Source organism: Aquila chrysaetos, chromosome 3, assembly GCF_900496995.4.
Source record: "Aquila chrysaetos chrysaetos chromosome 3, bAquChr1.4, whole genome shotgun sequence".
Lineage (NCBI taxonomy): Eukaryota > Metazoa > Chordata > Aves > Accipitriformes > Accipitridae > Aquila > Aquila chrysaetos.
In genome coordinates, this window is record NC_044006.1 from 60,124,398 (window position 1) to 60,138,882 (window position 14,485).

The 14,485-nt window shown below is 39.9% G+C and overlaps 1 protein-coding gene across 2 annotated transcripts in view; it reads left to right on the top strand.

The window, feature by feature from the left end:
- The window catches only part of GPR158 (G protein-coupled receptor 158), a 211,747-nt gene that overhangs the window by 80,167 nt on the left and 117,095 nt on the right, over positions 1-14,485 (top strand). For both annotated transcript variants that reach the window (XM_030009953.2, XM_030009954.2), the window contains exon 3: positions 12,695-12,797. In XM_030009953.2, the coding sequence (XP_029865813.1) occupies positions 12,695-12,797 (103 nt within the window). The remainder of the gene's footprint in view (positions 1-12,694; positions 12,798-14,485) is intronic.

A 14,485-nucleotide genomic window follows, 5' to 3' on the forward strand; every position in this document is an offset into this window, starting at 1 on the left:
GTCAGGTAACCTTCTCGATGTCACGGGAATACTTTAATAATATTCACATTACAGTGAGCAAGTTACTACTTTTTAGACCAAGGATCCTCTCTTTTCTTCTTTTTTCTCGGAATTTCCTTATGGGTACAATACTGACTAAATATCCTGGTATTTATATTAATTCACCAAAACGCTTCTCATGGTACAAAGCTGTATGAAATGCCTAATCTTGAGATGCCTTGAGGATTTGGAAGTGGGATCAAAAAAGAAAGTCCCCCACCCTGAGAAGTCCATAGATAAGAAAAAGATGTATCATTTGCAAGACAAGCAAAAAAGAAGACTGTAAATAAGCAAAGGAAACATTTTCCTGGTGAGAGATGGGTAAGGATTGTTAGTAGGTAAGTCACATTGCCACTCTCCTGACGTATTTGTTCTGGAGTGACCATGCAGATGCCTATGAACTTCTGAGCATTTCTAACCTTATCAAGAACCTCCAAACTTGACCCAGAAGCGTGCAGGCTCTGTAGGTCGGCAGGGTTCTCGTGCTGCTAATAGAGAGTGCTCTGGTTTTTCACCTGATGTTTCTGACTTTCTTGAGCTTTCAGAACATTGCTTCTGGGTTTTAGGGTTTTCATTACATTTTCTGCAGCTGACTCTCTGAAAGGTTGATGTGAGTGAGAGTAGGATTTCACCATAAGCTTCTGCCATGGTCCATTCATGCAACTTTATAATTCTATAATATAGTGAATACAATCCTCTAATATGATAACTAAGTTTTTAACTTTTGGATATAGTTATCATATTAGAGGATTGTATTCACTGTATTATAGAATTATAACTTTTGTATATAGAATCCAGAAACTTCCTGGAATCTGTGAAGCAATGACAGGACTTGGGAGAGTTTGCCTCAGACTCAAGAAAACTCAACAGAAACTCTTGTCTTCAGACTTGGCTGGTTTATCATTCACTTAACATACAGAAACGCGTTAATACAATTTACCTTCAGGAGGTTTTTTTTGTTTTAATGAAGTCAATGGTCAAGATGGCATTTTAGAAGTCTCAGAATAGAAATTTGGAAGACCTGATCTATGTCCCATTTGTGCTGTTAGAAGATTTGGAAAAGTACTGGTTAATGTACTTGAACTGGTAACGCTCTTCAGACTACTGAATAGGCTGGTGCCTGGATTTGCCTCTTGCTTCATAAGCATTGGGAATAAGAGTATGTTGGAGTAAGGCAAATGGAGAGTCTGTGTCATTCCTGGGGGTGACGTAGAAGACTTTCTGGGGAGGTGGGTCACAAGTCCCGTGTCCTTGGTGACATGTTTCATTTTGCAGCAGAATAAGAGTGGAAAGGACAGAGAGGGGAGAGCAATAACACAAAACATAAGAGTAAGTTAATTTTACAAGCTATAATGTTGTCATTCTTGTGGAATTGTTAACCCAGGAAGATAGGTGAGCATTATTTATTTATAAATATGAAACAAAATCTGATGCCATTAACTGTACATTAATGAAGTTACTAACCAAACATTTTCTCTCTTAACCTAAAAGTTGTTTCCTTTTCCGTTGTCACCTTTATAAGATCTATGTGTTACCAACTAAAATCTATGCATGTGAGACAGGACCTGGTTCTGCTTTCATTTGTCCTGCCTTTAGCTTCACTGGTCTCAGGGATTTTGCCTCTTCATAGAAGTGATAACTGTTGCAACCTCTTCAAGTCATTTCAAAGTGAGAGTTAAAAAGTGAGATGATACAGAGTGAGGGTGGGCTTTTGTGTGTACATGCAAGTGTCACATTAAGGCTAGGAGGTCTTTGGTGCTATTGCTGTAGCAGCTTCCAATAAAATGGGTTTGCTCTGCCAGGTGGAAAGTAAAATTGACATTTTGCTGAGTCTGAGGCAAACTCTTCCAAGCATCTTATTGTCTGCTGAGGTTTGTTTGTCTACAGTGTACTGCTACCAGATGCTGTTTCACCATTTCTGAGAGCTCTGAGACCAAGAGGTACATTTCTATAATTAATAATAGAAAACAATTTCCTTTTTAATTTTAACGATGTCAGAAAAGATCCAGTCCATCATGCTTTGTGAACCAGCTCCTGGCAGCTGCTGAATAATAGAGAGAAAACTCCAGCTTGCTTTCGCTCTGGTGGATATACCATGGTACTTGTTATTCAATAGGCCCTGTTTTCATGCAAGTCCATTAAATAGAACTGGTGGCTAATAGGTACCTTACTGCCTGAAGGCCACTTTGATTCCCATGTTTTAGTGTTATCCTTTTGCCACTGTATACTCGCAAGTACTTGAGGAAGCAATAACTACAGTGCAAGTAAACTTGCTGAATTTTCTGACATTCTTAATGATCCCTAGGAAACTGGCTCCCGAATTTGCAGTTGCATGCTTTTCAAATAGTGTTATCAGTAGTTACCCTGCCAGGAGAAGGAGTACAAGTTCCAGAGTTTCTGGTTCCAGAGATTTGTTTGATGCTTTGCTTTGGCTTCCCGCTGCAAGCTGGAACAATGTCATCTTTCTTGTATCTCTCTGGTGTTGCCATCTGCCATTGGGGTTAGCAGGGAACTCATTTTAGAATTGGTTAAGCCGTGTGCCGGTTTGGGACCTTGGCTCAAAAACGGTGCATTGCTGCACTGAGGGCAAGCAGAGCACTGAACAAATTAAACCTAGAAGTGTATTTCCTTCTTCCAGCTTAGATTTGAACTTCACCTTAATTTTGGTGTGTGTATTGTTATACATCTTGGAGGATTAATTAAATGTGGCTAAACTTCTGTAGTAAAGATTAGTTATACTTCAGATTTATACAAGAAGAAAGCTGTCCTGCTTGGAGCTCTCACAATGGAGGAGGGCTACTACCAAGACTTTAAGCCACCTTGACACACTTGTGAGTCTGGGCTCCTCTGTGGAGGTCCCTGGCATAACACTGGCCCGAAGCCCCAGCAGGGCTCTGGGACCTGTTAAGCTATGGGCGATATGCTCCAGCAGACACCCACCTAAAATTTCTGTGGATACAAGAGGACTCAGTAATAGAGGGACTCCGTGTTGGAGACAGGACAAGGGAATATTTGCTTTCATATACATGTCTAGGCAAAATAGTTTATTCTCAGTCCCTTAAAATAAGAATGCTTCTTATAGGTCTGTATCAAAGCTGGTGTTATACCATGAGCTTCAGAGAACATTTTTTTAGTGGGTGGCTTTTGTAATGTTAAATGGAGGCTGACTGTAGCTTTGTATAAAGGAGGAGCTCAGCTTGGGCAGGAAGTGGCAGTCGGGCTGAACAGGGAAAAGTGGCTTTTAATCACCAGGGCACAGGAATAGCCTTGTTGGATTAAGTGCAAACCTGAGGGAAAAATGATGAAGGGCAGAGAGAAGCATCATTAAGTATCAAAAGCAGTCATTTAGAGAGAGAGCCTTCCAAGGAATTTAAATTCATGGTCAAACCCTCCAGCTCCAGAAGGCAATGGAGGAGTGAGATATGAGTCATCAAGGCTACACTGGCTTTGGATAAAAGGTAAGAATCTAGATTTGAGATAAGGGAAGCAGAAGAACAGAGGAAAGATTTTCAAGGTGTCTGTCTAGAATATGGTGGCTACATATAGGGAGCTGGATTGCCAGCCCTCTGGCTAGCCTTAGACCTAGAAGTGAGGGCTTACCTATAGGACAGTTACTACTGAAAATTAGGGCATTTTTCCTCAAAGCTGATAAAGGTTGCAAGAAGAAAGCAAGCATTCAGAGCAAAAAAACAGGATTTCATGGTGTACTCTCATGGCTGATCTCTCCTTGGTGTCCTGGATGAGAAGCAGTAGGCAACTAGACAGATATTAATTTAATAAGTATATTGCTGTTTCATATTAGTTTTAGTTATAACCTTTTGTTTCTGATTTGTTACCCAAAAGTATAACTGTATGTCTTGCCCAAAGGCATTTTTTAAAACCCTTGTGCTTGCCTGGTGTAAAGAAGAGGCTGAACGAGCTAGCAAATAGCTGGCAAATAGTGGGTCCTGTATATTCATGGTGCTAGCGGGACATGCAGCACCTCTGTGGGACTTGTGCCTTATAATGAGTAAGTATACAGCTCCAGGCTGTGAAGATCAGTGTGAAGCTGGTACTGTCAACTAATGAGAGTTCGGGAGGAATTTTTTTTGACAGCAATAATATAGTGCTTCTTCTGACTGTGATATGACCCTTATGATGCTGCTTGAACAGCAGTCTGACAGACCATGGTCTGCAGTGTTCTTGGGCAAGAGGAGGAATGATGGCTTTGTCACAAAATCATTGTTTTCTTTGATAGATGAAATTGTGAAAGAAGCCGGGTGATGAGATTGAAAGTAATCAGGAAGAATCTGTAGTTTAACAGAGCTCAGTTCATAGGTTAAACCTACAAACTGTGCTCCAAACTTCTGTGTTCTGAGGGTCATCCCAACCTTGAGGATGGGAGACTTGTGGCTGGAAGATGGAGGTATGTTTGACAAGTAGAAAAACTCTAGTTCTGATACTATCTTGTAAGCAAGATTAACTTTCTTGGTAAGTTGACACATTGTCAAACTGTAGAGGCTACAATCCAGAATAAAGCAAAATTAATATAAGGATATTGATCAAGCTGTGGACAGAGCAGTCACTCTGCTGCAGGACTTTCTTCCTGAATGAAAGAAATACGCTTTTAAAATGCATGCTGCTGATGGACAGAACCTAGCTGAGAGTTTTGTTTTGCTAACGACCGCCAAGTTAACAGAAAAGACTCATTTAATTGACCATGTCAGACTCTGTTTTGTGATAAAAGATGCTGTGTCTTCATTCAAGTACCAGTGAGGTGGGTGTTTTCCTTCAGTTGCAGTCTAATTTTGCACTAATATAAAATGAAAGGATACTGCAAAATTGAGCAAAGATATTAAAATTCAGATCCTTTATGCAGCCATCTTCTCAATCTTGTTTCACACAAAATACTCAAGTAGAATTTCAGTAAGAAATGATTTTGTGACTAGGAGCATCATTTATCCAACTTCGCATAGTTGGACTCAACTCAAGACTCCTGGCAGTCCTGAGTAGTAAAAACCTCTGGAAAAATGGGCCAACTTGTCCTAAAGATGGACTGAATGCCAAGGAACAGGAACATCAGATTATTGTAGTCTGGTTTCCTAATGCATTTTCTTATGCTGTTAGCTGACATCTAAGAAAGCACCAGTGCCAGCTAAAGCTTTTCTTGTGACTGTGGCATTGCAAAGAGCATTCTCTAATGTCTAATAAAAGGTATGTCCTCATGATATAGTCTCTCCCTCAGCAGGGACACTGCTAAGGTATCTCTTCTCTATTATTTTCATGAAGCTTGTGGGAACTTATCAAGTTTCTCACCTCTACTGCACTGTCTGGAACCAGACAGTAGGTCCAAAGAGTTACTGTGGGTTGGGAAAACAGACACAAACTGTTACACACCTTTTCCTGTGTGATCACGTATGTCTAGTTGGTGTGTGGAATCAGCCTAAAAATAATGTTTAAGAGTCAAGAAGTCATTGCATTAATGGTTGCTGGGAAATGCAATAGAAATGACAAGTAGAGCAGCTGACTAGAAAATGTTGGTTTAGCAATGTTGTCCATGTTAGCTTATTAAAATTTTGTGCACTCTTTTCCACCATTTTATTCCCATCTTTGCATCATGCATCTAAGTTACCCATTGATTATAGTGGCTATTTGTTAGCTTTTGGGTGAACTATAGGAAATTTTCTCCCTTTCCAAATAGCAGGGCCAGCAGGCTATCCATGCTGGTGGTGCTTTAACAGTCAGGCTCTTTCTAAAGAAGGGAGCAGTTACAAGATGTTTGGCCATGCCCTTCCGTGAGATGAGCTGTGAAATTCCTGTGCACCTTCTGTTACTCTTTCCTATTCTGAATGAGTTTTCTTTGCTTAAACTCCACAATTCTCTTGATGAGTTACTGGCTTGGACTGGCTCTTCTGGCATTTCCTATTGGCCTTTAGAAGAAAATGTGAATAGTGTTCTTAGTATTGTAAATAAATATTTTTAATAAAGTTTATAAAAGTGAAAAATGGATTTCAGAATGAAAGTCATTTGTATTGTCACAGTGCAGATAATTGCATTTATTGGCAGAGGTAGGCCAACTGTGAAAATCTGGTAAAAAAAAAATAACTTCAATAAGTAATACAAAACTGAGTTTTTTTAAATTTTTTAAAACATTGTAAAATTCTGCTAGTTTGTTAATAATTCAGGGAAACATGAACAGGTGAGAACAAGTACTCCACTACTCAGAACTGCACCTTTCCTGGCGATCAAGAATAGATCCAGCTTTTCCCCCATCGAATGTTTTTGGCAATGCCTCACATTCTTGCAGTGTTTGGCAAGCTTTCTTAATCCCCCATCTTACTGTGTGGCCCATCTTCCAGGCAAACTTTTGCAACACTTGCTACCAAGTCACAGATGAATGCAGAAGTAGTTGGCAGAACCAGACGTCCGGAGGTAAAGGACCTCTGTGTATTTTGGCATATTCCTTGACAGCTTCTGGAAGGTCTTCTGCAGATAATGTTTGGTATTTCCAGTATTGCCCATGAGTAAAGCACAAAATTATCCTAGTGATAGGAGAAAAGGCGTAGAGATTAAGTATGAAGAGAATTCTCTCTAATGTAGGTAAGACACTAAGGAAGTGAATTAGACTTTGCTCTTAATACAGTTTAACCTGTGCTAATAGTAAAAAATGTCTTTAATTTATCCTCAAAGCCAAGGAAATCTGGCCCTGAGAAAGTGCCTTCAAATTAATCACACTGCGTTATTTAATGGCTATAAAATTATCAGTCCCTTTGGTGTGTGTTAACAGGTTCCCCTGTAATTGCTGCACGGTTTTCTAAGAGAGGAGAAATTGTAATATTGTTGTTTAGCACATTAATCAGAAGCGGAGTTTGATGTGTTCTAAAATGATATTCAGGTTACCAATAACAATTCCAATCTGTCATATTAAAGAGATGTTTTTCTTTTTCTTTTCTTTTTTTTTTTTTTTTTTAAGTAGCCTGATTGTAGCCTGCACAGGTATTTTCAGCAGTAAAGAAAAAAAAGTCTTAAACACTGTCGTTGCTGAGAACCTTTGAGTGTCCAAGCTACCCAGCCTCTGAAAATTGCTATAATTGTTGTGCTTTCATCCTTCTGTAAAGGATCTCGACTGTCGGAAGCATAGTTTGTAAGCTGACCTTGTGTTCTCCATATGCGTGACTACAGCTGATGATGAGTTTTCTGCCGCTCATCCCCCCGCCAAGTAACCTGCTTTCACACACTGCAAAATTCACCTTTTTTTCCCTCTCACTGTCTTCTAAGCAAGTACCATGATCTGTATATATTTCTGATCTCCTCTCTTCCATTTCTTTGCAAAATGCTCCATTTCCACTATTTTTTTTTTCCCACTAGCACTTGAATTTTTGTCACGTTTGTCCAGTAATGGGCTGATAACATTGGCATCTTGGGAGTGACGGAGAATCAAAACAGAACAGGGTTCCTCAGACATACAGCTGGGTGACTGAACTGATTCACATTGCAAAAGGGGTTAATTAGAAGTTAAAGACTCTGCAGTCTCTTACATTTAGTGAATGCCTTCCTGCTCGAACTGGGGATGATTTGAGATTAACTTTTCTGTTTGTGGTTTGACAGTAGTAACAAAAGTATCCTAACATAAAACCATAACTTGAATAACTTGTTTCATTTTCTGACTATTTTGACAGAGATAATAAAAAGATTAATAAAAAATCAGACATTTTAACTTTAACAATCACATGGCATTTGTAATTATCTGTGTGAATGAGCTGAGACTCCTTACCATCAGTATTTACTCTGGTCCCATGGCTTAACAAGACAAGAATAATGAAAAATCACATCAAAAAGCAGTGTGGAGTTTCTAGCAAAGCTTCAAACTATTGAGACAAATATTGTCCTGACAGCTACCTTTGCTCTAAGCTGAATCAGATCAGCTATTGTTGTGCTTTGTCTGAATCAGAATTTAAACAATTCGGTGTCATTTTAAGTACTTTGTTGTTGGAAAATACATTTTTAGACTTGAATTTAAAAAATAATTAACTCCACTGATGCACTCAGAAGGGGGAGAAAAGCTACGGGGGCCTACCAAGTAACCCTGTGGTACAAATGATGGAGTGGCCAGCCCTGTCCTGTCCTTTTGGCAGGCTGGCTGCCTCCCGAGCTGTCCGGAGGCAAGCAGCGGGCTCCCGGGTGATGCACCAGGCCTTTGGATGCGTGAATGTGCTCACTCTTCACTTCTGAGCAGGCTGCAAGCACATTTTAACGCAAAACTCTGCTACTGAAGGGTAAATGAAGTGAGAAAATATAATGGGCAAAGCCTGTCCAATGACAGAGCTGTCACCGACTTTGGCAGGCAGAATTTTACTCTGATTTTTATCTTCTTTCATTTATTTTTATGAGTGAGCCTGCTTGACAACATGATAAACAGGATCAGAAGGGAGCTCATGGGGTCTCGCAGGACACCAACCTGCTCCAGCTGCCATCACGTGCCAGGCACAAAATGACTTTTACATACGTAGCATTTTCTAGAAATTCCGTATGTGCTGCCCCTAACCAGAGTGAAGAAATGTGGGCTTATTTGTATTATTCCTGTTAAGCTTTTTCTATCATGACTTTGCTCTCATTCCATCCTTTGAACAAGGAGTCGACATTAGAAAAGGGAGACGTCCTCATTGCTGTATGCATGTGTGGAAATACAGATTTTGAAAGCTGATCTTTGAAAAACTTGAAATATCCAAGTCAAGGCTGGCTGCATTTTTAGTCTTCTTTTTTTTTTTTTAAATTCTAAAATCACTGTTTTAACCCCTCTGCTCCGGAATGCCACAGGACAGATTTATTTGGTGGTTTATCTAAGTTTCTAAATTACATGTAGGACATGATGCCACATGCCTTCTCTTAAACTACTAGTTTCTTTTTGCCCTGTTCTCCCCTTCTATTTTCTGCTGTGGCTGTCACACCTGCTTTGTGTATCTGATGAATACTTTGTCGCTTCGTTTCTTCCTAATTAGATCTGATGAAGGGCTTTCCCTCTCTTATGCCAGAAGATTTGGCTTAGGCTTCCAAAGCACAGGTTATTTGAAGGATTTATTTTCTTTCCAACAGATATATTCTTTATCGCGTTAGATTTTTCCAGCTTTGTCCTTTACAGCAAGCAGCATAAAATTAAACCAATACAACCTTTTTTAAACTGGTTTAGCTGTTGTGTCTGTGTTGATTCAGGAGCTATTTATTTATAAATCATTTCAAGATAAATATTCACTGATTATCTTTTTTTTTCCTCCTGACGACTGTGTAATTTAAAGCATACCATGTTAAATCTGGGCGTCGTTACATTATACAAATACTGAAAGCTTAAAATATAAACTTGCAAACCAGGGAACAGACAGCAGGAATAAATGTGCTGTGTGAATTGTACAGATGCCTATTATTCTCCTTTTAGCAAATATTATGATAAAGCTGATCTGAATTGTAACCAAGCCATCTATAGGAACTAATGGCTGGAGGTTAAAGCAATGCAAATTCCATTTAGGAGTGTGATGTCCTGAAGGGCATATCAGAGGAAGGTTCACTCCATAGCCACCCTGCATCTTTCACTGTTTGCCTCAACACTGGCTGCTGGGCTCATAAGAGATGTGATTCAAGCCTCAGTGGAGCTTCTGGTCTAACCTAATGTAGCTGCTCTTATGAATTAAATAAAGCACGATTTTTAAAAAGCTGATGGCCAATGATGAAGAAAAAAATACGGTGTTTTTATTCCCAGAGCTTTGCTTTCACGTTTATAATGAAATCTGAAACCAGGTCAGTTTTATGCTTCCTTTTTTTGCTTATGTGGAGGTGGATATTTTTCACACATCTGCTTTTTTTGGTGCTGAGTTCTATATGGATCAAATCTTAAGTAACTTAGCAACAGATTAATATTTTACTGACTGTGTCTACCCAGTCTGTTGTGGGTTGCTCAGTCTCTGAGCTCCTGGCGGCCTGAAGCCCATGACCAGTAACCGTGGGCTGCCCTGGCTGAGCTAGTACAGCTTTGCAGGGCTCGGGCTCTGGTCTGCCATGGGGGTCGCTGGAACCAGGGTGCCACTTGCCAGCGCAAGGACAAAAGTTGCTTGCATGTGCGTGCTGTGTATTGTGTGGATTCACCCACAGACAGCCAGGAAAAGCCTCTGTATCTGACAAAAGAACCCTGATTAAACAAATCTGGACTTTGTTTGCTAAACTCCTTCTGTACACCAGCAAACTCTTAGTTTATTTATTACCCTTTTCACCGTAATATTTACCACCATCGGTTAATAGAATATTAACTGTTAAATTATTTGTAGAAAGAGGGGAATTTTTGCTTTCCAGGAAAAGTATTTTCCCCATTTTTGGCCACATGATATTTAGTGTTCTTCCCTGCCTAGCTGCTGCAATTTCTTTAAAAAAGTCAGGCTGTAAATAGTTCTGTTTCCATGCAATGTTGAGCACAGTGGAATTTCAGAGTTTGAGGCTACATCTAGAGGGATCTATGCTGCTTTCTCTCCTTCTCTCCATCCCTTCTTTCAACAGACTGATATTCTGATCCCTATGATACCTTTGCATGGGATTATGTGGACTGCAAAAAACAGAATTTGACCAATGGTTTTTAAGGTGCATTTTAAGGTGCATTACATCTGCCAAAGGCTGGAAACAATGATAATATCCTAGACCAAGGAAAGATAACAGCATTTGAAATATTATGTTCATTTTCAACTTCTAGACTGGTCAGCGACAATAAAATAAAAGTTACAGACTTTTATTTGGTGTGAATGAGTATTGGATGTGTGTGAAAGGATCATCAGTAAAGCATTATTTTAATGCAGAACAGATTCATAAGCCTGTGACACATTTTATGTGAAGAATTTGTTCAGTGGGAATGGATTATGGATATGGTACTAGGGGTGCTGCAGTGTTCACAGAATACAGTAGAAGCTACTTCTTTTCTTCCTTGCCTTCAAAAAGAAAATGCAGTCTCTATAGCAGCATGTACCTTCCTGTTACAAAGCAAGAAGCCAGAAAGGCAGAACAGAATTTTCCCCATAAAAATTCTTTTTACTACTTTTAACTACTTTTTTGCGCTTGGTTAAAGAGGTTTTGCTGTCATTGGACTTGCACACACGCTCATCCCACTTGGATTTCTCCTGTCCTCCACCCTGTAAACAGTCACATTTCTGTAGGGTGAAGATGAAGTGTGAAGAAAAATGATTTGTGTCTTCTCTTCCCATTTTTCCATTTTTTCTTCCTTTCATGTTTATACAAAGGCTGGATGAATTTTCAGTGTTTTTGCATGCCAGTTTCTTGCTTATTAGTTGTTTTCCAATGGCAGCCACAGGCCCGCACTGCGTGCACAGACATCAGATTGGCAAAGGGTGCAAGAAAAGACAATGCCCTCTGGGGAACTGAGGCAAAGAAAAGCAAAGTGGCTTTCCCAACATCAGGCAGAATTATGTCACAAAGCTGAAATTTGAGGTAAAAAAATTGAGTTTTTCTTAAGTGCCAGTGCAGACTGTCCTCTCTTGGTGTGCATTTGATTTTTGAAACTCAGATCTTTTTTACTAAACCTGGTCCTCTGTATCTTCCTCCCAGTCACAGGCAGTTAGAGATTGAAGTATATTCTGAAGTCACAGACAGTCACAAAGTGAAATGTAAGGAAGTGAGAGAACAGAGGGTGTTTTAGTTAAATCATTCAATTGCTCACTGAGGAAGTGCTAGTGTCTAGTTCCTATTTGTGGGGGCATGTTGGTATAGGTGCACCTGTGCTATATGTACACCTATACTGATGGGAAGAGCATCTAGTTCAGTAGCCTACTTTGATCTGATAAAGTGAAGTAAGCTATACTGAAGGAAAATAATTTTACCAGTGTTTCTACCTTTATGTTGCTGAACTGTTTCTCCCTTCTGTACTAGGCAGAGTCTGTTTGTTGTACGGAAATGGTCTGACAGTAGATGTTCTGTCACTGTAATAAACTTGCTGTGGTTGTCCCAGTGTCAAAATTAAGCAAAAGTGAAGTTGAGTTAAAAAAAAACTTGTTTCACGTATTACTTCCTCGAAAAGGGACAAGAGAGCTTAGAAGTATGGGGCTCCTGTGTTGTTGGTTTGCTCTCTTCCACCTGGGTCAGATTTAGGTCTGCAGCCATTTTCTTTAACCAGTTATTGGCTTTTTTTTGACTGGGTCAGTCTCCACGCCGCTATGGTTGCCATTGTGGCGGGGGCACCAGCACCAGCACGTGCTGCCTGCAGAAGGTCGGTGGCTTGGCTGCAGGTGTCCCCATTCTTCCTCACATGGCGTGAGCTCCAGCCATTTGAAACCCACCTGCTATGCTGGGGAAAAGTGCTGGAAACTGCAGGAAAAACCACAGCTGTCTGATGTCCCACCTAGAGCCAAAGTACAGGAGTCAAATTTGGCCCTTGGTTGGTTTGTCAGTGCGACAGGCTTGATTATAACTGTCTTTGCTGTTTGTTGGTGATGAACAACAAGAAAAAATGTTGGAGTGGTATATGATTATGGGAGAAGTTGCTGAGAAAATACTGTCAGACTGGAAGGGGTGCCTATTTATTCTTACAAGTCTGCTGACAGTATCTTGTAATGTTTTTATGCTTGAATGTACATCTGAGTATGCAGTTGTATGATCATCTGCATGACTTTTCTTTTTTCCTTTCTTACAGTGCATGCCAATTAAAGGCCTTGGATTTGTGCTCGGAGCCTACAAATGTATTTGCAAGGCTGGATTCTATCATCCCAACATCTTCTCAGTGGACAGCTTTCAGAGTAAGTGCCTTTGCTTGAGTTTAAAAAAAAAGAAAAAAGAAAACAGAGCTAGAATTAATAATGCAGGGCTCCTTTTTATCCTCATCAGGGTTATACAGTAAAATCCCAGTGGTCTGCAACTCTCAGATTATATAATCACTTAAGGAGTTCTAGCCCTTTGGTTTGTCATTCACGATACTCGTGAGGATCCTGTAAAACATACCCGCTTGAAGAATATTTGATTTGTAAATAAATTTAAAAACATGAAAAGAAGTCTTGCTATGGGGAATTAGAGATTTCTGGCATCTGTGCTCAAGTATAAGCATTGAGGGAATTAATCTAGTAATTTTCTCTTTGGTCAGGGCAAACTAGAATGCCCTAGCCTCTGGCTTCGTGCAGGCTTTAATTGTTTTCATTTTACTTCATTTGCAAAGGATAATCCAAAGGAGCATCCAAACTCTAATACTTGCTGATGAGGAATTAGAGATCGGTCAGGCTGCTGAGTCTGGTTGGCTGTATGATATGGATGACATATAGCCTACACTTGCCCAGAACACATAATGTATGGTACTCAGACTGTGTTGCTCACAGTAAGGGAAACAGAACTCTGTTGATACTCAGCAGGGAAAATATATAAACTGCATGCCCAGAGCTGATGTCTATTACTTTCATCATATGACCAAAGCATAATCTCTGCGCAGATTTTGTGCCAAAATTGTTGCAGTTATACTAATAGAGCTCATACTGCAGTCACAGGTGTAAAGCTGTTGCTTGAAGGTGTAACAGGGCATCCTTCTCTGCCTCCTACTTTCGAGTAAACACCATCCCCAGCTTTTTTGCACCATCCTTTAGCCAAAGGTTCATGTTGTCAGCTCCCTGCTGCGGGAGCAGTTTGTATGAGATGGGAATCACAATGAGTAGCTTTCACCAAGCTTGGTCCAGGACTGCGTGTATTATTTCCTGCCTTGTGTGAACATAGCTGTTCCTGTTTCACTATAAAAATACTTCTAGTAGTATTCAACGCTTCACGTGCACCTCTGTGATACTCACAATACAGATTCAGGTGTTTTGTACTGGTAAATCATGTGCAGGATTACACGACATGGTACTTGTAAAAGCATGCCCCCATGCTACAGAGCTGCAAATACAGCTTCCAAGTTCCTTCCTATACTAGTTACTCTTGAGCTCTGCTTTCTTACATAAAAAGTGATGGGGATTATAGATGAAAGGCGAGTAACTTTTAGTACCAGGAAAGCTTTAGAATTCCCTATTTGTTCACAGCCCTGAGTTCCAGATATTAAATCCTTTGACCTGTGTCATGGGTTGACCTGTTTTTTATTGTTTCAATCTGGTTTGCATATAGATTGGCCAAGATATCTTAGCCCTAACTCAGTATATCTCATATATATATATATATATATATATGAGAGAGAGAGATATTTTGTCTCCAGTATATATATGTAGCATAAATAGCACCGTGTGTTTGTTCAACAGTTTACCTGGTGAGTATTTGTTTCCCTTCTCTTTTCATATTTCGGAGTGTCACAGAAGGCAGCCTTGTGGTAGTGCTTTTTCTCTGGGCTGTGTGAATCTTTTGATAGAGTAAGGATGATGTTTAGTTGCTCCTGCAGTGCGGTGAGTTACAGTGGAGTTGGTATTTAACTCCTTGAATGAACATATAGGAATAAGCATTCTTAGATTTTTGCCAT